The sequence below is a fragment of the Chelonoidis abingdonii genome, chromosome 1, assembly GCF_003597395.2.
Source record: "Chelonoidis abingdonii isolate Lonesome George chromosome 1, CheloAbing_2.0, whole genome shotgun sequence".
Classification (NCBI taxonomy): Eukaryota; Metazoa; Chordata; order Testudines; family Testudinidae; genus Chelonoidis; species Chelonoidis abingdonii.
This window is the reverse complement of record NC_133769.1, coordinates 77,585,982-77,612,599: the sequence shown is the minus strand read 5'-3', so window position 1 is coordinate 77,612,599 and position 26,618 is coordinate 77,585,982. Positions and strand designations below refer to the sequence as shown.

The 26,618-nt window shown below is 39.6% G+C and overlaps 1 protein-coding gene across 1 annotated transcript in view; it reads right to left on the bottom strand.

Moving 5' to 3' along the window:
- Positions 1–25,716, bottom strand: part of PTPRQ (protein tyrosine phosphatase receptor type Q) — a 149,542-nt gene extending 123,826 nt beyond the window's left edge. Inside the window, exons 1-9 of the mRNA XM_032806315.2 lie at positions 25,663–25,716; positions 25,113–25,224; positions 24,128–24,354; positions 21,415–21,484; positions 17,908–18,107; positions 15,923–16,172; positions 11,595–11,723; positions 4,378–4,524; positions 1,040–1,212 (exon numbers count right to left, since the gene is read on the bottom strand). Of these exons, the coding sequence (XP_032662206.1) occupies positions 1,040–1,212; positions 4,378–4,524; positions 11,595–11,723; positions 15,923–16,172; positions 17,908–18,107; positions 21,415–21,484; positions 24,128–24,354; positions 25,113–25,224; positions 25,663–25,716 (1,362 nt within the window). The remainder of the gene's footprint in view (positions 1–1,039; positions 1,213–4,377; positions 4,525–11,594; positions 11,724–15,922; positions 16,173–17,907; positions 18,108–21,414; positions 21,485–24,127; positions 24,355–25,112; positions 25,225–25,662) is intronic.
- Between the last annotated feature and the right edge of the window lie 902 nt (positions 25,717–26,618).

Below are 26,618 nucleotides of genomic sequence, written 5' to 3'. Positions count from 1 at the left end.
GACACTTCCCGTTATAAAACCTTATTTTCAACTGTGTATAACTTTGATAAACTTTACTATCTGAGCTGAAATCTTCAATGCTGGGTATCTGACTCAGGCTGATTTTGTTTTTTTAAGATTCAGCTAAAACAGTTTATTACCTTCTGAAAACAAGATTAAAGGAAAACATGTTGTTTTGCTCATGTTAACAACATTTTTACAACTATTTCATTAAGAAGTTCTAGTGTCCCCCTGCTTTGGAGCAAAGTCTTGAAACTTAGCAGAGGTGTTACTTTGAATGTGCCTTTTGATATACCTAGGAAAATTCACCCAAATCTGGTCAAGTGAAAAGCCTTTTGAATAACTTCCTGCTTAGTGGACTTGTTAGAGTTTGGCAGCTAAATTCTTCACAGATTTCATCTGCACTAAGAATACTCCTGCCCAGGACTGTAGGGGGTCACTGTGGCACTAAAATTGAGAGGAGGAGGACTGTCTATCCTGCATTCTCAATGCTCTGCCTGCTGGGCATGGAGAAAAAAGAGGAACAGACTGACTGCAGAAAGATAAGAAATGGGGAGGAGGGAAAGTTAATTGGGTCAATGGCACAGGATCAAGTATGAAGTAATATTCAGGAGATCTAGATTCAATTCAAGGTTCTGTTGCAGACTTCCCATGTGACTTTGTGCAAGCACTTAATAACAGAACTTGTTGAAAGACCAGGAAAAAAATTGTGATTTTGGGTTAAAATTTATTATACGGATTTTTTTCAAAAATAAAAACAAATTCTGACCAGCTCGGTAGCTGATTGAACATCCCCTCAAATTTTTAAAATAAAAATCTAGCTTTTTATTGCAGTGTGGATATACTCTAAGTGAGGTGAAACTAGAAACTTTAACTCTCAATTAAAAATAGAACAGGAAATAAGGGACAGCGTGAAAAGACTGAAAATTAATCAACAGTAACTAATTTTGTAATTTAAAATAAAACCACACCAACTATCTCACGAGCAAGGTAACCAAAACTGAATAACCAAATAAAAACCAAATAAAAACCAAAATACCTGAACTTTCGCTGTGAGAATTGTGTTTTCCACAGTCACTCCTGTGTCCTGAGCTAACACTTTAACCCTATATTGGGTAATGACTCCATTTGGATGTTCTGGTTTCCTCCATGCAATTCTTATGAGAGTGGCTTCTACTTCTGCTAGCTGTAAATCAGATACAGCACTTGGAACTAAAACAAACAAAAAACTCTTAAATTAAATGTTATCTCCAATACTGAATTCAATTGAACACTGCCAATTGATTTCTAAATGTTACTGTAAACTTTTTCAGCACACTGAACAAAGGCAATCTAAGCATCTATTCAGATTTTAACTGTTTATGAACTGAGTTGTTCCAGTGCAATCAACAAGTTACATCAAGAAAATTTATCTCACAGGTTAAATCATAATTTAAAAACATGCAGATAGTTATATGATATGCAGTATCTTAACAGGACTCTATGAACAAGGCCAGATTCTCATCTGGTGTAAATCAGTATATCTCAATTCCAATTCAAGTCATTTGCATTGGGAAGTCAATGGATCTATGCTGATCTACATCAGTTTCAACAAATTTATACAAACTTAGGTGTGAATAAATTAAACATATATTCATGCATGAAATGAAAAAGTATTTGGAAAATTATAACTGATGATGGTCCCATTTTGTGTATCACATTTTTATGAATTTTATTTCCTTTTAGCCTTTTAGTATTAATAATGATCTTACAGTGTATGTATATATCATTTAGTCTTTTCCCTGCCATTGCAGGTGCCTTTGGCACTGGGGTACCTCAGTCCCTCGTATTCTCTGCCTGTGACACATAACAGTCTAGTCTCCTGTGGGCTGTAATATTTCAGTCTAATTTCAGTTGTTGGGTTTAGTGTGTGGATGCTGAGTGGTGTGGGTGGCCTGTGATATACAGGAGGTCACACTAGATGATCTGGTGGTCCCTTCTGGCCTTAAATTCTAGAACTTTTTGACTCTTTACATGCAAAATAATGAACATCACACATCAGTGTCTTAACATTCTACAGAATGGGTCTCACAGAATTTGAGGCACACAATCATTCATCCTAAAGTAATATAGATAAAAGGACTGCTAATCCTGATTCATATGAGTAGTCCTTTAACTACAAATGGGACTACTCACATGAGCGATGGTTTGTAGGGTTAGGACCAAAATTGTCAGTCTGTCATATTATGATACACTTGAGAATATTTGTGTTGCCTAGCATGAATATGAATACCAATTAAACCAGTGTTCAAATTTGACAGGTATAACACTACTTCTTTCTGAAAAGAAGTTAGAATAACCCACTGCTTTTAAACCAAAATTTGAATATTGGAATACTATAATCACCTGCTAGTTTTCTCAGAAGCAATTAAGTAAAATAAATCTAACACATAAATAAAATAAAAGAATATGGGTCAGAGCAAGAGTGCAGTCCAGGAGGAAAACACTGGTCTGGAAATCAGGACATCTGAATTCTATTCCAGACTCTGCCACTGACCCGCTGTATGAACTTGGGCAAGTCACTTCACTTCTTCTTACTGTTTCCCCTCCTACCGTTTGTCTGTCTTGTGTATTTAGGTCCTGAACCTAGTAGGCACATTGAAATCAATGGGATTCCTTATAGTATACAAAGCTAAGCATGAAGCAGGTGGATAGGAATCTAAGACTGAAAGCTCTCTGGGACAGGGATTATCTATTACTATGTGTTTGTACAGCACCTAGCACAACAGAGACCTGATCATGGCTGGGGCCTGTAGGCACTACTTTCCAGCAAATGTCTCAAACTTCAATAACAGTTTGAAAGAACTGAAACTCAGAATCAACTACTCCATTAGTCAATGAGGACCAGTGACCAGACCAGAGGACAGAGAACATGGTATCAAACCTTGTAATAAGTGTGAACCGCATCTTAGCAGAGAAATTGTGATATGACCTCTCTCTCCTCCCATTCACAGTCACATAACATTACTGTGGCATCTACAGCAATTTCCTACTGGAAATTATTCATGATCTTTAGCTGTGTTTAGTGTGATAAAGATTTTGTCCTTTTTGAATAAAAAAAACCCTTAATTCAACTGTCTACCTGTGTTTTACATTTTCCCTCCTTCCCCTCTCCCCTCCGCCCTCCCCACATACAACCTGTTCTGATTCTCTCCACTAGGAATGAGAGGGAGAATCAGCAACGTGTAACTATACAAAACTCTGCAAAACACAAGAAAGAGTTTTGTGGCTCGCTAGTAATTCACAGGCCACAGTTTGGGTAACTCTAGACTAACTAACCCACTAAAGGACTCATCCAATCCATATCATTTTATAACTGAGAAAGGAAGTTAGAATTGTATTTTGAAGAGGAACACTAATCACAGGAGGCAGATCTGAAAGTGTCAGAGCATCATGAAAATTGGTGTTGCCACTGCAGGCAGTATTTAAGGAAAGGAATTCACAAGTTCGTTAGTTTTGTTTTAATTAGGAACAAAAATTGAACAGGGCTGAACAGAGAAAAATCGTCAGGAGGGGACACAGGGAAAGGGAAAGATGGAGGATGGAAAAGGAAGGTGATTAGAGAAGAATGCACATGTGCCTTATCACACCTGCTGAGTTTGGCTAGATGTCTCCTGTACTTATCATGAGCAGCATTTCATCTGTTCTATTTTCAAACCTTTTATATACTGAGATATTTCACCATAATGAATATAAAGGTATTCTTGGGGTTTTCTTTAAAACACAGTGTTTTAACTAAAGAGTTAATCATCTCCTTACAAAGAAACAATTAATTTTGTTGAAAGCAGCGCAATTATGATGCACATAGATCACATTCTTCTTTTTCAAGGTTAGCACAAGCTACTCCCAAAACAGTATTTTTTCTAAGAGCTCTACATGAAAAAGATCACTATAAAGATAATTAACTGTACATGTGGAGTGACATTTGATGTAATTACACAAATATGTTCTTACCCTACTATTTACTGCCATCTACTGGCCAAACAATGGAGTTGTTCCTTAACTGAATTACCCAGCCCAGAAGAAATATTTTTTTTTCATTCAAAAAACATTAGTCCCATAATCTTTGAAGGCTTCTGAACTCAAATTAATGTGGTCACAGTGTGTTTTTAATATTTTTTGTGCTTGCTAAACATACAAAACTTTTCTGTGTATTCCCTTTCTTTGATTTGTGATTTCTTGCGTAAAATACACTATCTGAAAGAGGAAGTCAACTAGAAACACATCTACTTTTCATACACAATTTACAGAAATGGTTTTGAAGGGAGAATTAAAACCAGTCACCATATGTAGCAGGACAATTAGCTTTGTCTATTTTACTTCTATAACCCTACCTACCTTCTGGAGGAGTGAAAACTGTTAAATGAGATTTAGGCCCCATCCCAGCACTTGTCTCAGCAGCAACATACACATCATAGATTGCAAATGGTGTTAGATTACCAAATTTGAATGTAAGATCTTTTGTGCTGTTATCTAGAATATAACCTAGAATGAAACGGGAAAACAGTTTCAGTTTAATACAAACAGTATCGAACATTTCTTCATTTTGAATATAGTTATTTTCCATGACAATGAAAGACAAAAGACAAAACCAATAATGAAGTTATTAACAATAATGAAATTACCATTAGTTTATGATAACTATGACTTATTACAAGTAATATTGCATGCTCCTGGTAAAATACTTATATATCATTGCAATACGAGCAGATCCTCTTAACCAGTCTGAATGGAAAATTTTTTTCCTTTTAATTTCTCTTCTACAATTAATCTCTCCATAATCTTCACTGGGGGGGCTCTAAAAATTAGTCTTAAAATTATGATTATGTCAAATATAACTATATATACCACTGTAGTGAGGGTTTCTGGCCTCCCTCTGAGACTAATGGGACGAAGCCACGAACCACCCTTGGGTGGGCAGAGCCAGGCAAGCGATGTACCCCACTGGAAGAGGAGGGGTGGGACTGGAAGTTTAAAATGCAGGCCCTAGAGCTTAGTTGTGCGAAAGCTGGAGAAGGAAGCAGACATTTCTAGGGCCATCCAGAGGATTCAAGGGGCCTGGGACAAAGTGGGGGAGCTGTGGCGCTTGTACTCACCCGGCGGCGGTCTGGGTCTTTGGAGGCATTTTGGCGGTGGAGGGCCCTTCAGTCACTCTGCGTCTTCAGCAGCACTGAAGGGCCCCCTGACGCCGAAATGCCGCCGAACACCCGGACCATTGCCGGGTCAGGGTTTGTGGGGCTCCTGTGGGGCCCGGGGCAAATTGCCCCACTTGCCCTCCTCCTTGGCAGCCCTGGACATTTCTTCCCCCATGATAGAGCTCTACAGCATTGAGGGTCCAAAGGAGGGGTCAGACTGACCAGTATCTGGAGGAGCTACTGGGACTGTCACTGGCCGTGTACCCCAAGATGGAGAAACTCCAGGAGACGGAGGTATACCAGGAGGGGTAGTAGTAAGTAGCCCAAGGACACCAAACATTAGTCCAGTTGTGTTGCCAGAGTCCAGGTCAGCATGTTTCAGTGGGATCTCCACTGACCTAGTAGTGGAGTCCTCCCACCACTGTCAGGGCCCTGGGCTGGGACCTGGTGAAGTAGGGTGGACCTGAGTCCCCCTACTCCCTGCTGCTGACGCCACCTCTGGGTTGGCAGCCTGCCCACTTTAGGCCAAAGAGCCTGTGTTTTCTTGCTGTCTTCCCTAGCCAGGATTCTTTGGGCTATTGACCACTTATGGCTCTACCCTGCCCCAAGGGCTAGAGCCCCTTTGACCACTTATTGCTTTGCTCTGCCCAAGGGGGTAGAGCCCTGAGACTGCTAATTCCCTATTGAGCTTTGCATTTACAGGCACAGTGTCGTGAGGGAGCATGGCCTCCCTCTAAGACTGATGGGAGGGATGGCCATGAACCCCTAAATGCACCTACAACTAAGCTAAAAAATCAGCAAAAGTATAAAACCAGGTTCACATTACAGATATGTGTAGAGTGGTGGAGAAAATAATCACAAGAAGGATAGTTACAGGATAGAAATGTTCTATTCTGCCTCATCATCTCTCCAGCTATCCTCATTGTGGAGCAATAAAAGAACAGTGAAGGAAGAATATAGAAAGATTTGAATATAACAGCTGATTCTATAAGGGTAATAAACTTTAAAGAAAACTTGACTGATTATATAGGAATCACAGACTGGAGAACCCTTTCTTCAAGTCAAGTATAGCTCACACAGACCTCTCTTTTCTTCTGGACAGTTAAGAATTTGGAATATTATGCTAAGAATTGCTCTAGACTTGGAACTGGTTCTATGGATCCCAGGTTCTGTTACACAAATAACAATGATAAATATCACAAAGTTCAAGCGGGAAGATGATTTCTAAAGGGTACTTTTGGAGCTGTCTGATTCTCTCATAACAGATGCTGGGAGCTCTCCATTCTCTGGTGAGAAATTGTGGCTCAAATACTAAATTAAAATAGTATTTTAAAAGGCAATAATCCAATTCCCTTGTGTTACTGAAGAGTTTCCTTCTAAAATAAAGATAAAATAATCTCATTTCTTAAAAAATGTATGTTTGTGCAATACGTATTCAGGTGTCTTAGTTGATTTCTCCACTCACTACAACTATAGATACTAGACCATATTTAAAATAGTTCATTAAATCATCAAACTTTTGGATTATCACTATCTACCCATCTCTGTTGATTCTAATTGCCTTTAATATCAAAGTCCAAAAGTCCAGAATGATATTGAGGACATTTGACAGCTGTAGACGGAAAAGGATAACACAATACAAAATACTTTGAATGTCATGCTCATATGACTGTGATTCCTTTCATTCCAACTTGTGCAATACTATTGATGCCCTGATTAAGAATATATTACATGTGAGGAAAATGGGTCTTAGTTATCAGGACAATGAGAATTGGTTTCTAATACTTTTGTAGTAGATAGGCATTTTGCAATCAAGCAACTTCATCATGTGCTATTGGAAATCATTAGGCATGAAAACTGTCATGTCTGACATTAAGAAGTTGACTAGTACAATATATCTTTTTAGACAGAGGGCTAAATCTTCACTTTACGATCTGTCCAGTGTAAGGTACATGTTAGTGTGCTGCCTGTGATGGGGCAGAGCGGCCCCACACTGGTACCGCAGGAGTTAACCCTTCCTTCCTAGCAGAGGAAGCCATGCCCCGGAAGCTCTGCTGGGCATGCTCCAACTAGAGAACAGGTATAAAAGCCTGCAGATCAGCTCAGTTGGGGCTGACCACTTCAGGAGAAGGATGCATGCTGCTAGCTCCTGAAGAGGCAGAGCCTGCACGCCAGGATCCAGGAGTCAGCCAAGCCGAGGCACTACCTGAGACCCCGATGAAGGACATCACAGGGGAGGAACAGACCAGAGGACCCCCTGCCGCAGATGAACTGGTATTCATGGTAGGAAGTGACCCAGGGGAACTTTAGAGACAAACAGTGTTAAAGCTATATCCGCTTGGTGTGTTGTGGGTGGATCTCCACCGAGCGAGTGGCAAGGAGAGCTTGCCACTACCAGGGCCCTGGGTTGAGGCTCGATGGAGAGGGTGCGCCTGAGTACCCCTTCTCTCTCACCCCTGAACCATGAGGGATCCTAGAGACTCCAGCTGCTAGGCTGTGCTACCCTGCTTGTAAGAGGGGTTGTATAGACTCTGGCCACCAGGCAATGCTACCCTGCTCATAAGAAATGGTTGTATAGACTCTGGCTGCTAGGCCGTGCTATCCCGCTAGCAAGGAGGGGGTGTATGGACTCTGGCCAGTAGGCCGTGCTACCCAACTTGTGAAGGGGGATTGTATAAACTTTGGCCACTAGGCCATGATACCCTGCTCATGAGGTGGGGTTCTATGGACTCTGGCTGCTAGGCCACGCTATCCTGCTTGTGTGGGGGGTTGTATGGACCCAGCCCGCTAGGTTGCGCTACCCCACCAGACAGAAGTGATAGTGGGGACGAAGGCCGAAAGGCTGTAACCAACTGACTGTGGCAAGGTGGACGTGCTGACACCCCATCCCACCCCTGCTGCAAAGAAGGCGCTGTGGTGCCAGGCCCACCACACTGCCCCTAAAGCTGCTCAGGAGGGAGATTGTAGCTAGGGTGAGCAGATGTCCCAATTTTATAGGGACAGTCCCAATATTTGGGGCTTTTTCTTATATAGGTGTCTATTACCTCCTTGGCTTCTGTCCCAATTTCTCACATTTGCTATCTGGTCACCCTAATTGTAGCTCTGTTAAAATATGCCTCCTGGTCTCTCCAGGAGGAAATACCCTGTACCAAGTCAATATCTGGTGCTCTGGCACAGATAAGATGGCCAGTACATTAGAGGCACATGGCAAAACTCCATCTAGTCCCCTTCCTTTCCCAGATCTCCCACTCTTTGGTGTCAGACAAGACATAATGCTAGCAAAGCCTGTGCAAAGGAGAGGGGGACCTAGATCCCATAATTCCCCATGTGTAGCCAAGAAGGCCTGACCAATATTTGGGCCTATGTGATAAATACCTTCCCAGCCCACATCTACAGAAATCTGAAGCCTAACTGTGAATTTCAGGCACAGAGACTGATATATAGCTTTGTTTATTTTAGTTCAATGGCGATATAGTACAAGCTGAGCAACTGCATCAGTTTTGACATTCAGCATGGGTTTGTGCAGACTGGCCTCTATGGGTCTCACTAGAATGCCCTTATTTTGCCAAATCCTATTTTTAAAATTTCAGATAATTTCTCAGTTACTCCAATATACTTGTTAGTAATTTTTAGTCCTGTACCTTTATCACTGATTGGAACAGAGTGAATTTTTAGTGGACTGTCTGAGGAAAAGGGACACAATGCTGTTTAACAAATATAAGAACTCTGCACTAATGCCCCCTCCCTCTTGATCTCCATCTCAGGGTGGGACATTTGATCGAAATAGCAAGGGAAAGTCAACCCATGGGGTCCTGGGAAGGGAGAGTCAGGCTCAACTGCTCTGGAATCTTCCCTACCTCTGACCAGAATACAAGTGGTGATCATGCTTGGATGGGAAGCAGGGACAAGAGAGGAGATATTTGCCTCCATGTGCTACCCATTGGCTAGGGAAAGGAGAGAGGAGACTGGCTCTCATGGGCCCCGCCTTGCTGTATATTAATCCATCATGGGCAGGCAGCTCTGTGACAGAATACTGGGAATCAGCATCTGAACCAGTAGCACTCTGGTCATTGTTTAACCAGTTAGGTCCCTGGGGAGGGCCTGACTAAGGAGAGAAGTTCCTGATTACCAGATCAGGTTGGGGCTGGGTAACTAATGAGCTAATTAACACTAACTAGGAGACTGGATAAAAGAGCACAGAAAGAAAGAGGGGATGGAGGCAGGCTAGTAGGTTCTGACAAAAGGATGTTCTCTGGGAGGAGAAACCTCTTCCCCCCACCTTGCTTTGGAGAAGGGATAGTAAAGCTAGGTAATGTAAATAGTATGAGTGCACTAGTACCTAAAAGGTGGTGGAGTGAAATACTATAAATAAACTGCACAGTGGTATCTTCAAAAAGTAAAGCCACTGAGCAGTCGGTGTAAAGCAAAGAGGATGGGAGCAGTGGCACTCAGTCACAAACAGCTACTCTGCTGTGGTTGCTGCCTCACTCTCTCTGACCTATAACTGCGGTCTAGTTTGAAGCATGTTCTGAAGATGCTGTGTGGGTTTGATCAAGTGGCAGTTCTGGAGATTAGGAATAAATTTTCCCCTGGGCTAGAACTGACAAAGTGTCTGGTGGGTTTTTTTCTCCATCACCAGTATCCTGGAGGCACAGTTTTAGGTTAATACGGAGTAAAGACATGCAAGTTTAATAAGTGGAGTTTGTAGTTTTGTTCCAGCTTGAGAGAGGTAGCCAATTGAGTAAGAGGCTCCAGGGAGCCAGGTCCAAGAAGTATATGTGAGTAAGAGACCTGAGAGGTGGCTTCTGGACCCTATTATCATTGAGGAAGAAAGGCAGCCTTATTTCTTTGCAGACTATGTGCACCCTCATTCCCCCTTATGAGTTGGAGGACAAGAGTGCTCAGAGGAGGGCTAAATATTAGAGAATAGCCTGCAGGAAACAAACCGTAAACACTGGTTACGGAGCATGGAGGTCATTTACCACTATCCTGAACCCAAATAAATGACTGGTATTTTTCAGTGAGGATGGGGGCACCAATCACTTCATCTCACAACTCATTCAAGTTAATAATTTTAGCCTTATCCTTTAAAATCCATTCCTTTGTCTGTGTTTTGTTCCCTGCAAGTTCTGATTTAATTGACAGTGTAATATATTGCCTCTCTAAAAGAGTGAAATAGATAAGATTGTGTATCTTCCTGTTTTCAGGTGTATCTAGCATTCATTGCTCTATGTACATATACTGATAATGAGTATTATGACGGAGTGTACTTCCCACACAAAGCAGAGCAGGTTGTTAGGACAATTAGCTGGTTGGTCTGCACCAGTGCGGGAGAGCCAGGGATGGAAGGGCTAACTGTTGATGAAGCAGAGCTGGACAGAGGCAGGTTGAGCTTGTATAAAACCAGAAAGCTGAGAACACCGGGGGCTGCAGAGGAAGTAGGTTGCAGGCACTTCCTCGGAGAAGTAAGGTGGTGTTTGAGGCTACAGACTCTGCCAAGAAGTCAAAGAGGGAAGTAGCCTATAGCTATTCCCTGAGAGGAGGGAGTTTAGGCTGATAAACCCAGGGGGTGGGCAGAGGGTAGAGCAGGCAGGAGCTTGGGGAAATAGCACCGAGGTCTGGGAGCAAACAGCTCATAGTTGCGAGACATAGGCCTGGTCTACACTTGGGGGTGGGGGTCGATCTAAGTTAAGCAACTTCAGCTACATTATTCATGTAGCTGAAGTCGATGTATTTAGACCTACTCACCGCAGTGTTTTCACTGCGGTAAGGCGACTGCTGCTGCTCCCCCGTTGACTCCACCTGCGCCTCTTGCGGTGGGGGAGTACAGGAGACAAAGGGAGAGTGCTCGGGGGTCAATTTATTGCATCTAGACTAGACGCAATAAATCAACCCCCACTGTATCAATTGCTGCCTGCCAATCCAGCGAGTAGTGTAGACATACCCATAAAGTCCTTGGATTGGAGCCCAGAGTAGTGGGTGGGCCCAGGTCCCCCCACCAGCTGCTGGAAAAGTGGCAGAGGGCCTGGCCCTGGACTGGAAGACTATCTGGAGCAGCATGAGGATAGCTGATCCAGCGGGACTTTGTTACCCTGAAAGAGGAGGACTGTACAATGACCTGACTGGAGGCTGAGTCATGAAGAGGGAGCACTGTGAGTCCTGGCAACCAAGGAGGGGCCACTGTGTGAGGAAAGGGGTGTTAGACTGGATAAGAGCTGATTTGCCAGACACAACCATGAGGAGGCACCCTAGCAATGAGTGAACCCCATGACAAACATAGTTTTCACTGAGAAGTTATCAGAGAATTATTACCAAGCCTAATTTCATAAAAGGAAAGATTAGTGTTCAACTATCCATTTTTAGAATGCTAGGTGATGTAATTATTTAAAGAAAATTAGCCTAACAATGATAGAGACTTACCAGACGGTCCATATAACTCAACTCTGTAACTAAACTTTCCAGTTACTATGGTTGGTGGTTCCCAAGACACTGAGAAGGACTTTCCGGTAATGTTGCCTTTGGCAAAATTCTGGGGTGGATCTTCTGGAACTAAAACAACATTGAGAAAAATGTATACACATATAATTCATATTAGGGTTTCCCAGAAGCATCATATAATATTCATATTAAATATAAAATAAGATCAGAAAAAGACATTAAAAACATCATGTAAATTGGAAAAGTAGGATTTATATTAATGTTAAATTTTCTTTCTGATTTAAATTTACTTCCTTTTAATTAAAGGGAGGGTGAGTAGTTGGTAATTTATCTTGCAAGAGAGCTACAAATGTGCAATTGAACCTGAAAAGGGAGAAGTATCAGACTCCATCAAGTCTAATTGGAATGTCGCAATTGCTACTGATTTTACAATGAAAGGCACTGAGATTCTACGGTGATTGATAGTTTGATCAACAGGTAGGCAGTCTCTCTCTTTTCATACTCCACGTCTCCTAAAACTAATCTGATGACCTTCAATACTGCCCAAAGCTCCAATCTTGCAAACACCAGCACATGAACAACTTTATTCATGTACTGCCATAACAATATCCCAGCCATTTTGCTGTTTGCGTACAGCTCAAACACCTCCGTTTTTTTGGAACAAACCTGAGGAAAAATGGTATTATTCAAAACAATGTCAATCATAGAAGCAAAAAGACAACTGTCTCCTATTGAGCTAGTTGTCAAAATAAGAACAGCTGCCAATGAAAGAAAAGAGAGCTACTGTCAATCCTGAAGAATTTCTTAGGTGCTACTCAGTGAAGATAACCAAGAATGATAAAGTAATCTTGCCAACTCTAATGATATCACTACACTCACACATTCTTCTTAAATGTCAGGGTTTACAAGGAATCAAGAGACGCTGCAATTCTTTTTCAGGGTCAAATCCTGTCACATAACTCATAGAAGTATTATTTGATTCCACTTGATACCATCCACAGTGACAAAATATGCAAGTGCTGGATCTTGCACAAGACACTGGTAATTACTTTTAATTATAATACAGTTATGTCCAAAAATTTTAAACCCATAAATGAGTAGCAAAACAAAAAAGGAAATGGATTCTCAAATAGCACTGTAAGCAAGAAGAGCCCTGTCACTGCGAAGGATGGGGAAGGGGTTCAGCAGAGCTGGGATGAGTCAGCCAGGAGGGGACTTGAATGGTTTCAGCAGCTGGGAATGAGTCCAAGGTGGAGTACTTGTCATTAGGAGTCATGTGGTCACCTTTGCCTCTGTGGCCACAGGAGATCCTGTGGCAGCAAATTAATGTAGTTTCACAGTGCATGTTGGAGGGGAGCAGGATTTAGAAGAGGCATGTAGGGATGACTGAAAGAGAGTAGCGCAGAGCCAAAGGATTCACAGTGCTCCAGCCTGCTGCATGTCACAGGAAGCTACTTAGGCTGCAGATTCCTCACCCTCAAACCACACTTCTCTGCAGAGCCTACCCCAGCTACTCAGCATTTGATCCTAAAAGAAAGCAGGAGAATTTGGCAGTTGACAGGCAGTTTGGGTGGCATCACGTGCTAAGGTGGGAGGGTCAAGGCACTGGAGTAGGAGGTGGGGATTTCAGTAGCTTGAGGGAGGTGGCATTATTTTGCTTGATGATGGGGAATGTGAAAAAGTTCTGGTAACTTTGAGGGTAACCATGAGTCAGTTGTGGGGTGGGGGAGGGTTTCAATGTCTGGATGAGAGGGCCAGGCTCTTTGCAATCAATGCAAAGCAGCACTCCTAAACCAAAATCCCTTGCAAAAAATAAACGGTATATCCAGGCACTTGCATGTATAAACATTGTTTTTAAATACTCAGACTGAAGTTATAATATTAGATTTGCACTATAATCTGCATAGTTCAATACAAGCTTTAGCTTTCTTGTATTTGGAAAAATTCAAAATGTTTGTACAAATTTCTATTAAAGCTAAATCAAACATCAGAGAAGAAAAATCATGAGGAAAAAAGTTCATTTATCTATAATGTCCCCAGGAAAAACCCACAATCAGCACTCACTTCAGCCTGGAAACAAAATCCTGGCATGCCTTACACATGCATGTAAGGCCCCACAGCAGCATTTTTGGATGCATAGGAGAGTAAAACCAACAGAGACCCTATGTCCTAAGAATCCTCAACTTGTGTGCCACACTGGGCCTCTGAAGCTCAGTGAGGATTAAGTAATTTGGGCTGGCCCTAGATGTGGTCAGTGGACCTGTGCACATCAGAGATCCACTAGCCAAACTCTGCTTAGGGGAACAGAATGCCATCTACTAGTTCCTCCTCCACAGGGCCGGCTCCAGGCACCAGCGCAGCAAGCAGGTGCTTGGGGCGGCCAACGCAAAGGGGCAACACGTCTGGGTCTTCGGCAGCAATTTGGCGGCAGGTCCCAGAAGGACCTACCGCCGAAGAATGAAGCAGTGGCGGCAGTACAGCAGCTGCCGAAAAGCCGCTGATGGTGGCTTTTTTAAAAATTTCTTCGCCACTTGGGGCAGCAAAAATGCTGGAGCCGGCCCTGCTCCTCCAGATCTTACAGTAACAGCTTCAACCAAGTTGCACAGACATCCTGGATCAGCTGGGACTGAGGATTCTATCCTTTCACCCCTGATATTCTTTTGCAGAGCAAAGCCCTTTTACTTGAGCTTTGCTTATGGCCAATACACCTGTCCTAGAACATTAACAGTTTGAAAACCTGAGAGAAAGTTGGATGACAGCTCTGAATCAGACTAGGAACTACACAGAACTTTATTTATCCCGGTCAGAAGTAGATATTTAGGGTTCTTTATCTGTAACAAAACCATTCAAATATAGAATCATAGAATATCAGGGTTGGAAGGGACCTCAGGAGGTCATCTAGTCCAACCCCCTGCTCAAAGCAGGACCAATCCCCAGACAGATTTTTGCTCCATATCCCTAAATGCCACGCCCCACCCTCCCCAGGACTGAACTCACAACCCTGGGTTTAGCAGGCCAATGCTCAAACCACTGAGCTGTAAAACCAAGTGGGGTTTAGCACCCTTAGCCAAAAGCCCCCCCGTCCACCTTAAGAACACCTGTCCCCATCCTCTTTCAATCCTATACAATATTAGGAAAGAGTCAGACCTCTTTTCATCTGCAATTCAGTATGAATTCTGACATAGGAAAGAAGAGCCCAGAACTGCTAAACAGTGCTAGATAAAAGATTGCTGCACTGTCCAACTGATGAACAGTCTTCGGCAACGTGCCAGTTAGCAGGCAATCTTGGTTTCCAACCCTGAGCCCCTGGTGACAGATCACTTGCAGTGTATTGAGAGTCCTGGGATTCAATGGCTGGCTCTAGGACTGCCTTTCAAGCTGTGGATCCTGACAGGGGAACATTGGGAAAGGTGTTTCTCTCTCTTCCACATTGTTTCTCTATAGCTGCAGGGAAATATGATTGACTGGCTGTGGGAAGTTGTGGACACTCCTGAACTACAGGAGTGCAGAAGTAGTGGCAGAACTTATGTGAGAACTAAGAATTAGATTTTGAGCTTTGGGCCTGCCTGGGACATGCTGAACACCTCCTCAGAGGTGCTGAGTCTCCTTTTTGGAATCCCAGCACTCAGTGTGATGCAGATGAAAAACAGGACAAATTACACCCAGCTCTCAGAAGTGGTGAGGAGAGAGCTTTACCAGAGATGCTAAGCAGGGTTTGGCTCAGGTACGGATGGCTCTTTACCACTTCTTAACATGAGCTTATTTACACGTTTGTATTTCATCCTGGCAACAAGCATCATAGCACACAGACCCATGTACACTACTACACTGTCCACCCTTTGAAATACTAAGTCTGCCATCTTTACCCACCTTTTCCTAGTCCAAGTTCTCCTACAGCTTCATGCCATGAACTACACTTCTGTTGTGCTTTGTGCTATCCTCAGGTTTTCATAGAATTAAGAACCTACAGTATTTCCCTTCTCTTTCAGATAATCATACTTTGCTTTACTCTGTTTCCCACAGAAACTCAACTCCCATCTACACTCTTTTCTAAATTATATTGTATACTGTATGTACACATTCTATTGCTCTCATCTGGTGCAACTGATTAAGCATACCAGGAACTATAAAACAAATAATGTATGTATTGAAACACAGTCTGAGATCTAGCTGAAGACAGAATCACAGTCTAAAGCATCCTGCAATATAACCTGGAATCCCTTTGGTTTATATTTTAAACTAAATCTCAGAATTTAACATGTTGATTTTTCTCTGTAGTTAAAATTTTTTTCTCTGAAAGCAAAACATACCTGCTTCTGGTGTCCTGACAATTGTGCTGTCAATATAACCTGCTTCAGTGGTAACGGCAGAGACTTCAAAAAGATAAGTGGTGTATGGTCTAAGATGAGTCACAACAAAACTAATAGGTTCATTCCAGACAGAGCTCATTTGACTAGGTGCTACTGTACTTGGTGTAAACATAGCCCGTGAAGGAAATGTAGATTTGCCAAAAGTAGTTGAAGGGGTGGTAGTACTCCACAAAAATGATTCACTGTTTTCCTAGAAAGATTAAATATGAACCATGAAAAGTTAAACCTATAACTTAGCCATTTTGCATCAATCACTGCTGAACTATAGGTCTTTGCAATATCATACCTCTTTATATAGCTATAAAATGTGGATATTTTAAAATATTAACTAGTAGGATAAGTTACCTACAAACCCTAAGGCCAAAAATCAATGAAAGCCTTCAGCTTGCATTCAAGAGAAAAATTGGATGCAAAAAGGTTAGTAACTCGAGAAAGCTCAAATAATTTGATTTTCACAACACCAAAAAAGTAATCTGAAAAAGCTGATAATAATAAACTAAATTTAAAAACTGTCATGCCAGATCAACAATGGTAAATGTGTAGACACAAAAATTACAAACACTGCATCTTTAAAACAAAATAGTTGAAAATTAGTTTTTCTTTCACTTGTCACCGTGTAAATGCAGGTTATCGTCTTTCTTCTGATGGCATCATTAACAGCGCAGGTGATGCAGCTCATTCCACTCCTTCAGGCCTGATTCTACATCACAAATTAACAAATACTAACAGTATCAAATATGGCTGAATAGAACCAAAACTCTGGTGTTGATGAAACATTGCCAGATTTGGTTTCCAGTATTCAACCATTCTGTTCCATGAGTCTCCCAGTAATTGGCACAAATTAGTAACGTTCTACTATACTCTAAATCCAAATAGAGCTGATCAGCTAGAAAAGGTTGAACCTGATCAGCAGCTATATAAGAGAATGTCAAGAAAAACCGAGATGCTGCAATAAATGGTGCTAGTGATTTAGTAGGTGGCACTCTTCCTTCTGAAATGGTACCAGACTAACTCATTTTGATGTTAGGAGGCTCTGTAATGCTGGAAATCCTCATTCAGATAAAATATGAACCGAAGGTCCTGACAATATGGAGTCATAAATGGTACTTCTCACAAGATCAAAGTATTCATCCTAGGCAAATTCCAACTCAGGCCACGTGGAGTCCTTGAAGTCACAGGAACTTTGCCCAGACTAGATCTCTATTGGAAAATGGAATTTCTGACCCACCGGAAATTCCAAAATTCAGACACGTTTTCATTCCAAATCAAAACAAAAAGTTTGAAACTTTAAATTTTTTGTGTAACTGAAAATCCAAAAGATTTCAATTTGGAAATTTAGAAACATTTCAATAAATGTCAAAAAATGCATTTTGACTTTATCGTTTTGTTTGAACTTATATATGTATGTTTCAGTAATGAGTAAACATTTTATATATATATATATATGTTGAAATGAAATAAATATTGAAATTGTTTAGATTTTCATTCTGTTTAGCTAATGTTTAAAAGTTTAATTTTGACTTGAGAATAAATAAAAAATGTATATTTAATAATAATAATAAAGTCAAAATTAAACTTTTAAACCTCCAAACAAAATGAGAATCCAATCAATTTCAATATTTTTATATCAAAGATTATCAGAAACAACAAGTTTCTGTGAATCATTTTAATTTTGACCAAACTGCATTTTTCACTGGAAAACTGTTCTGTCAGAAAAAATTTGACCAACTCTAGCTCAGACAAAGATCTGTCTGTACCCAGTACGTCAGTTTGCAGAACCTAGACCTACAACCAATTATAAAATTAGAAACGGACCTGAACCATATCCCACAGGCCCCCAGATTTTGGGGGTGTTCAAAAAACAAATGTGGAACCACATTTCATCCCTTGACTCCATCTCTAATTAAATTGTTTTTAACACTTACATTACATTCTGGTAGCCTCCCAGATAGGATGTCCTCCACTTTAACAGAAACATCTTTCACTATAGTTCCACTTCTTGCATGTTTCACACTAATCTTGAAACTGGTTATCTTTCCATTTGGTTGTTGAGGCAGAAACCATATCAGATTTACAGCCGAATAATTTAAGGCCTCAACTGTGAGATTCACCACTTTACCTGGAGCTAAGAAACAAAACAAAACCAGTAATGCATACAATTCTTTGTAGCAGTATGTGTATTTCAGAAGTAACATTTCTAATCTGAAATGACTTTCAAAATTCAATTAATCCTTCTTTATTCCTCTTTCTTACTGATTCCTGTGTTATGGCTGCTTTCTCTAGTTCTTATTTCCAGGCATTAAAGTCATTCATCATCACAGTATCTCAGAGGCAATTTTCAGATTTTAAAAGTTGTATTGCTCTCTCCAAGTATGGTGGTTGGTTATTTTTCTTTTTAAAATATAAATTTGTACTAGTGCTCTCATAAAAACATTTTTGTCAATGGTTATTAAGGAAGGATCGTCCCTATTAGCAAAATATTGAATATATTTCCTCTGTCCCTTTGGGGTACATCTACATAAAAGAGTTGGGCTTATGGGGCTTGCGCTATGGTACTAAAAAGAGCTGTGTAAACGTTGCAGCTTGGTCTGGAGTTTAGACTCTGAAACCCACTCCTTCCCTGGGTTGCCGAGCCTGAGCTCCAGCCCAAACCACTATGTTGACACAGCTATTTTTAGTACCATACCACAATGGTATGGTAATCCAGGCTCTGGGAGTTGCTGCCACTCACTCTGTTAACATAACCTAAAAGATTCTTCCAGTCCAATGAATTTCAAAGGACTGGAAAAAGATACTTCCATATTGTTTCTATTTCTAGCTCTCAAATGATAAAACTTTACACTAGGCAACAGAGTCTGCCTCCCTTTCTCAATCTCTCCTATTGGAGCTGTTCCACTTTGTATAAATAATTCAACATTCTTTGGGCCACAAAGAGATTGACTCTATTGTCCAGTGGTTAGGTCACTCACTTGAAATCTGGGACACCTGGGCTCCCTCGCTACACCAATGAATAATTATTTATACAAAGTGGAACAGCTCCAAAGGAGAGCTTGACAGAATAACCTATTGGTTATGGCCCTCCCCCAGGATGTGGGAGAAGTGGGGTCAACTCCCTTTTCTGGATCAGGGAAAGCATGGACTTGAATTGGGTCTCCCAGCAATCTTGTATCTTAGGTGAGTGCCCTAACCACGAAACCTTCTCAACAAAAGTTATATTGAAACTGCCACTTTCATGAATCAGCATTTTCTAATTGAAAAACTGTTTTTTCTGAAAAAAAAAACCCAAATCCAGCAATTGCTTCTGCAACTGAGATCCGGCAAACTGCTGCAACTGAATGAACTGGTTTGAGAGATTTGGGGATGTGTGTCTTTTGGGGGGATAGGTAAGTGTGCAGTATAACCAGTCAAATGGAAAATCAGTGCTCGGAGGCAGAAGGTAGTTTTTAAAAGTGTGATTTCATCCCTCCTGATGAATTATCCTTATAAAATTACTTTTAATTTAAATTTTAAAATAGATTAATCTAAACTAGTAAATTGAACCATTCTACTTCAGAGAATAATAATGAAAAATACTGACTGGGAAACCTCAACATTTTGGTAAATTAAAAACGGTTCCCTTAATATTTGAATTTATACTATATTTTCTGTATTTGTTTGATTAATCATTTCCCAATACAGGATGGTATTTACCAAGAAATAATTTTCTTTGTATCAATAACAGTTTGATGTGTCCATTGGGTCAGCAAATCAGTTCGCACTGTAAGGAAATGGAATATTGCATATCCTTATCTAGACTCAAACAGGACCTCAAAAGGTTCAAGTTCTTGAGTGAGTCAAGTAAACATCCAGAAGTACAGAAGACTATCTGAAATGCCATACCAAAGGTTCAGATCCAGATTGCATAAACTAAAATATTGCTATATTGTGTTGAAAAATGAGTTATTTAAATAAATATATTCATATTCAACATTATAGAAAATCTCCCATAACTAATAAGGGACAGGTCCTCCAAGCCTCCTGCTTAAGTGCTTTGTTGAATAGGGGCTTTATTTCTGGATTTTCTTTCTACCTCTCCATACTACTCCTTTCCAGACAATGTCTCCTGTCGTGATTAGTATTCATGAATCAAAAACTTGCAACAGCAAGTCTTTAACTATTCAAACAATTTATATCCAAAATAAACTTTCATATTTTAGGTATAAAAATATAACAAGTTATTATCCTCTTAGTGGTGGTAATTATGATGTTGTTTTTTTAACTCTCAGAGCTGTGATACTTAAAGAGAACCAAAATTACAAATGCAGTTGCTTGATAAAAAGCTTTCTTTTCTTCATCATTTCAGCTAGAACTATACTGAGGATTTCTATTTTAAATGAATCATATGTAAGTAGAATTGTGCAAACAATTTCTGAGAAGCAGTAATGCCTTTATAGGGCAAAATGGTGTATCTTTGCCCTCTGTTAAACTTAAATACAGTACACTAATTACAATATTATGTTTGCATGCAATTATTTGCAAAAGGAAAAGCAGCAGTTTTGTACCGCTCCATTTAGAAAGTTCTCATTTATGGGGGGGTTTCCTAGATGATAAATTATCTAAGAACATTTAAATGTTCCATCCTTAAGAATCAAACCACAAAGTGCTTAGCATCTTCCACTGACTTCAGTGGGTGCTGGGGTGCTCAGCACTCAGTATGCAGAAAACTTCTGCTGAAATTAATGGGAATTCCATGCACAGAGAGTGAAATTCACCCTTTGCAAAGGACTAGCAAAAGATATATCACCACTTAAATCGCACCTAAGCTCTCAAAATGAGCCTTGTGCTAGCTCTCAGCACAGAGATGAATTTCTACCACAGTGTTTGTAGGATAAGGACCCCATAATATAAATTAATAATAATCATAGACTTAGAATGTTATGAAAAATTAGTAAAATGTCAGATGTTCTCAGTCAGATTCTAATTTCAGGTATGCATTATAACTGAGCTTTTGGTGTCAGCATTAAGAGGCAAACACAGTAAGAAACATTGTGTATTATATTTGTTAGAAGCTGGGCTTGGTGCAAGGGGGCTATTCCTGACTCTACTGCAGTGGGCAATGGCTGGTGGGTTTATTTAGTATCTGATCAGCTATCCCTGTCTTGATTTCCTCCAACCCATCTGCATAGGGAGATGTGTGGAGCCCTTGCAGAGCTGGGATTCACAGCACATAATGAATGGGAATCGCATGCACCAGGGCACCCTAAATCCTGCCTCTGCCAGGCATGGCAAAATGGCACCATTTCCACTGCACGTGAGTCCCTCTGTAGCCACAGTGAAAAGATCAGGATTTGCTCCTCAGTGTATCTGAATTTTTGATTCTATTACTTTAAAAGAAAAATTCAGAGACAATTTATAAGAATAAATTGGACTGATGGAAGCTTTACTGAAATTACCACTTTCTGCAGTTTGAAAGAGAAAAGGATCACTAAATACTCCAATGCCAGCACTGTTCTCAGCAGCAACCTACAATAAACCAAAACAGTCACATTAGAGAGTTCACATAATATACAGTGTCAATAGCCATGCATATATATAGTATAAGCTGTACATGTTGAATGACAATTATACAAATGAATTTTCCTTTTTTCAGCTGCAATTGTTTAATTTACACTGAACTTTTAATGGATAAATATTAAATACAATAATTCTCAACCAATGATATTCACTCAAAAAAGGCTCTTTACACATTCATGTACATTTTCGTTTTAGAAGCATATGGATCTCTCAGCCATTCTCATGCAACAGTATGGACTCACCATCTGAATGGCTGACAAGACTGCAACTTTATTATAACAAATATGAAAAATCTCTAAGCTAGCTGACAAAATTTCTGGTAACAGTAAATGAAGAACACTCAGTTTGCCCATAACACCTACTTCTATTAGGGAACGCCAACAGATTTGTTGTCTCCCCACAACAAATCCCAAACCCAAATTGGGTCACCAGAATGTTTCAAAGGGTCATGCGGCAGTTCCTGTGGCTCCTGGCCCACGGGGCTGGCTGGGTTCACCTCCCTGCTCCAGGCACTGCAACCTCTGGTCTAAGCACTACTCAGGTATAGCCCAGTCATCATGATGATGGGAGTATGGGCAGGCCAAATTTGAGTGAGTGGCACTGCAACCCCATGAGCCAGGTCACAAGTCCAATCACACAAATTTGGTCCAGACAGGGGGGCAAGTCCAAACCTGAGCAGTACTGTAAATCCAGAGGTTGCAACGCCCAGAGCATAGAGCCAAGCCCAGTCAGCCCCACAGTACAGGAGCTTCAGGAACTACCACTGTGAGGTGAGTGCGGGCAGGACCCAAGTCCCCAGGGGGGAGGATCTGACCAAAACCACCTCAAGATCTCCACCCCCAGACTATTTTCTGGGTCACAACAGGCCATAAACATTTACAAATGGGTCCTGAGCGCAAAAAGGTTGATGAGAACCACTGAAGTAGAAGATAGGACCATTAAAGCTCAGGGCGAAGAAAAAAATAGCATTTTGCAATTTTCCTAGGCAAGTTACATGTAGTAAGTAGGAAATGGAATGTGCAAGAATTTTAATAATAATAATGAATAGAACAGATTAAAATTTATTATGCTGTTTGGAATTTTATATTGAAACTCCACCCCTACCTGTTCAACTTTGTCAGGGCAGTTTTCCCTGGTTAGGGCCTAAGAAAATGGTATATTCTCTATTAATAGCTGAACTTTTGCTTTTCTGTACCATACATATACTGACTTTTATCCATGTGGTCATCAGTACCAAGATTCACAAAAGGAGCTTTCACACAATGCTAGGCATAATTAAATAAGCCATATTTCAATTTTTTACTGTATAATGTGCGAGTACAAATTCTGAAAGGAAATTTGTGCACTGTGTTACTCACAACCTGAAATTATAAGATATTTATACAGCCCTGATTCTGTGTGAAATTGCAGCACATGAAGGCATACAAGTCTAACTTCTTATTTGCTCAAAAAAGCCTCCTCACAAAAATGAGCATTTTCCTCTTGCCACAAATGTTGGCAAGAGAATTGTATATAATTTCTGGCCATTTCACCTCTAGTCATTCACTACTGAGAAGTTAAAGAAGGTTTTTTGAAAACATATCAAAATCAAAAGAATGCTTGATCTCAATATACTCAGCCTGCATATACTGTACCTTTGGAAATGCTTTTATTGATTATCAGCACAAATCCAGAAAGCAAGCACACAATTTTAACAGCAAGGAAATAGAAGAGTAATGAAGTTAACTTCCATTTTGGAATATATCACAAAGTAATTCATTATGGCTAAAAAAAATTGGGGTAAAGTTTTCAAAAGAACCCAACTGACTTAGCAGCCTGAGTCCCAGTGAAATTCAGTGCCTAAGTCACTATTGAAAATGGGACTTCTCTCCGTCACAGAAATTTTGACAGAGCCATATTCCATCAGGTCAATTTTGCCAGAATATTGTTTTGAAAGACAACTGGAAAAAATCAAGTGCCAACAATGTCAGATTACAACATTTTCAGAAGGAAGCATTTCAATTTTTCATTTTGAAATATTTTATTTTATATTATGTACATTCTATATTCATCATAATACAATGTTTAAAGTAAAAATGGAAAGTATATGCTTTGATTTTTGTCAAAACAAAACATTTTCATCAACCCCAAACCATTTTTATTTTTAATTTTCCTCTGTAGAGAATTCAGAAGTTTTGTGGGTTTTTCTGATTCAGAACAAAGCCAGAATTTTAAACCTCAAAATTCTTACAAAACAGAATTTGTCCTCCACACAGCTCTTCTCCCACTTTTGATATTTTTGAACATTTACCTCTGAGTTACTGTTCCACATAATATGTTATGTCAAACAGGATGTTAAAAGAAGAAATCACATTTTAGTGCACTTTGAGATGATAATTATTTTAACGGTTGCTGTAATTAAAGAGAAGTACTGTGGTAAATAAAAAGAACTGGGCAGTGTGTTTTACTACACAACTTACAAGTAATTAGTAGGCTGGTTAGGAGAGTACTATATGTGCCTAAAATACTTTCATATTCTTTTACTGTAATCTCAGATATTGTATAATACACCTAGATTTTGAAGTACAAAAGCTATGTCATTAATATTGTTACCTTAATTTCATAAGTTGTTCCAGGGTTAAGACTGGTGAGAAGAACTTCCAAACTATCTGGTTTTGTTGTTACTTGGGTATAAGTTGTTTGCATCCATGGGCAGACCTCCTTATATTTAACAATATAGGATATAATCCTCCCATTTGGATGTGGGGGTACATTCCAAGAGAGCAGAATTCCTGCAGATCCTACTTTTTCACCGGCAAGGAAAACCGGGGGTCCTGGATCTGCAAAAAGAACATTCTTCAACTAAATTATCAGATAACAATTCATATATCTTCATAGTTAATGCATACAAATAAAGCATTTTTCAGCATAGACTTCTGAAGTGCCTAAAGACTAATATGCTTGTAAATATGGAGCTTTTTTCTCCCTAGAACAGTATTTCAAAAGCTGATTAAATGCTTTTTTGGAACACCAGGAACATTCTTTTATAAGAATGTAAAAAATGGAATGCTCAAAATCTTCACAGACAAAATAGAGTTTGATGCCAGATATTTTTCCAGTTTTAAGAGATATTTTTATAGCTTGCTCAGTTTCAGGATTCTTCACCTAAAACTACAAAGAAATCTGTGCCACTGTTTTAGGAAATGTGTTTGCTACTAGTATACTTTTTAAAATGAATCATATCAAATGAAGATGTCTATATGTATAGTTTGAAATGTGTAAAATACATAATATACAAATAAGAGCAAATACTTCCATAACTATCCATTAGGATTAATAAAACTTTTAATCATAACCAGATTCTTCTTAAAAGCAACTTTTAGAGGAACTTCAATTTTCTTCTAGACCACTCAGGTATACATGATGATGGTTTAAAGACAACAAATAACTGACTAATATTTTCATGCAAAAATAGCACTACCAGGTTCAAACCCATTACTGACTGTAACCTATAAAGAAATATTGTATATATTTTAAGCAGCAAATCAAGCAATTATTTACCAGGAATGGGCAAAATGTGATGTCATAATTAACTCACAGGTTACGTTAGTTGTCACTGTTCTACTGACTGGTGAACTGTATGCTGAAGAAGAAACTGAAGAAACTGTCACATCATATGTTGTTCCAGGAGTAACGCTAGAAAAATCAGCCTAAAATATCAAATTAATCCATATAAGTCTTTTGCCAAGATAAGTACAAACAGATAATACAATTTTAAACATTATATAAGGTGACATGACATAATACACATTACAGCAATAAAAACACTACATCAAATATGTTTGCTGCAATATAGCATTTTGTAATTGTATTTAAGTTACCTACTATAAGACTTGAATAACATACAATATTAAAAAACAACAAAATTAACAGTAAAAAAAAAAATCTGTAAAAAAAAAATTGTCTATCATAGGGTACCATCATGGTAATATTTAAGTGCATGTGAAGCACTTAGAAAGTCCTGCTCTTCTGAGGGAAGAAATAAAAAAATATTATAAAGATCCCTGAAAAACTTTCAAGTTTCCAACATCTATCTTATCTTTTGAAATAAACATCACGCCTTAATAGTAAGTATTTATACAAAATACCTGTGTCTCTGCGGTTCCAATTACAAACAAAAGCAAAAGAACCAGAAACGTCATTATTATTATTATATTTTTTCAGACAGTAGAATCAAAAAGTGCTCCTACTTCTTTTTGATGGCTTAACAGGGAAATGTTGCCTGCATTAATGATTTAAGGCTAGATCTTCCTGGCAAGTACACAATTAATGAGCCTGTATTACTCAATAGCTCTGCCCTTCCTTTGTTAAACTATTCATGAACTCTTGGATGACTGGCTGTAGGTTTATAGTAGACGTAAAAAAAAAAAAAGCATTATAACCGTTGTTAAGGTAACAAACCACAGATGTTGAAATTTCCTCTCACAAATTTGGCATTAGAACTTTTGTATTCTAATCTATGTTAAAAAGCTAAAGAAGCAAGCTTCATGGTTGGTCAGTTCTGCAAAGAATTTTCCCACCAGCACAATGCATAAACAAAAGTTGGCCATTGAAGTACTACAATAAAAACACATACCCGATACTCCCCACCTCCAAGTTCTAGGATAGTAACAAAGCCGTGACCAGGAATAAGATCCACATGAAACCTTTCTACACGTCCATAAGGTAGTCTCCAATTCAGTGAGAAGGAATGTGACGAAACATTGAAGGCTTTAAGACCCTCTGGCTTTGCAGGTTCTGAAAGTGAATTACAAATTAAGAACATAACACAAACAAGGCTATAATTTCAACAAAATTATATTACTGGTTACAACAGATAATAAAGATTATCTGTCTCTGTCATCGGAGGTATTTAAGACAAACATCTGTCAAGGATGGTCAAGATACACTTGGTCCTGCCTCAGGGGACTGGACTAGATGATCTATGGAGGTCCCTTTCAGCCCTACATTTCTCTGATTCTATGAAGATGTCCATCTAGAGTTATATCTGGTTTACTCACTATATAAGGGCCTGATCCTGCCCTCACTACAGTCAATGGCAGAA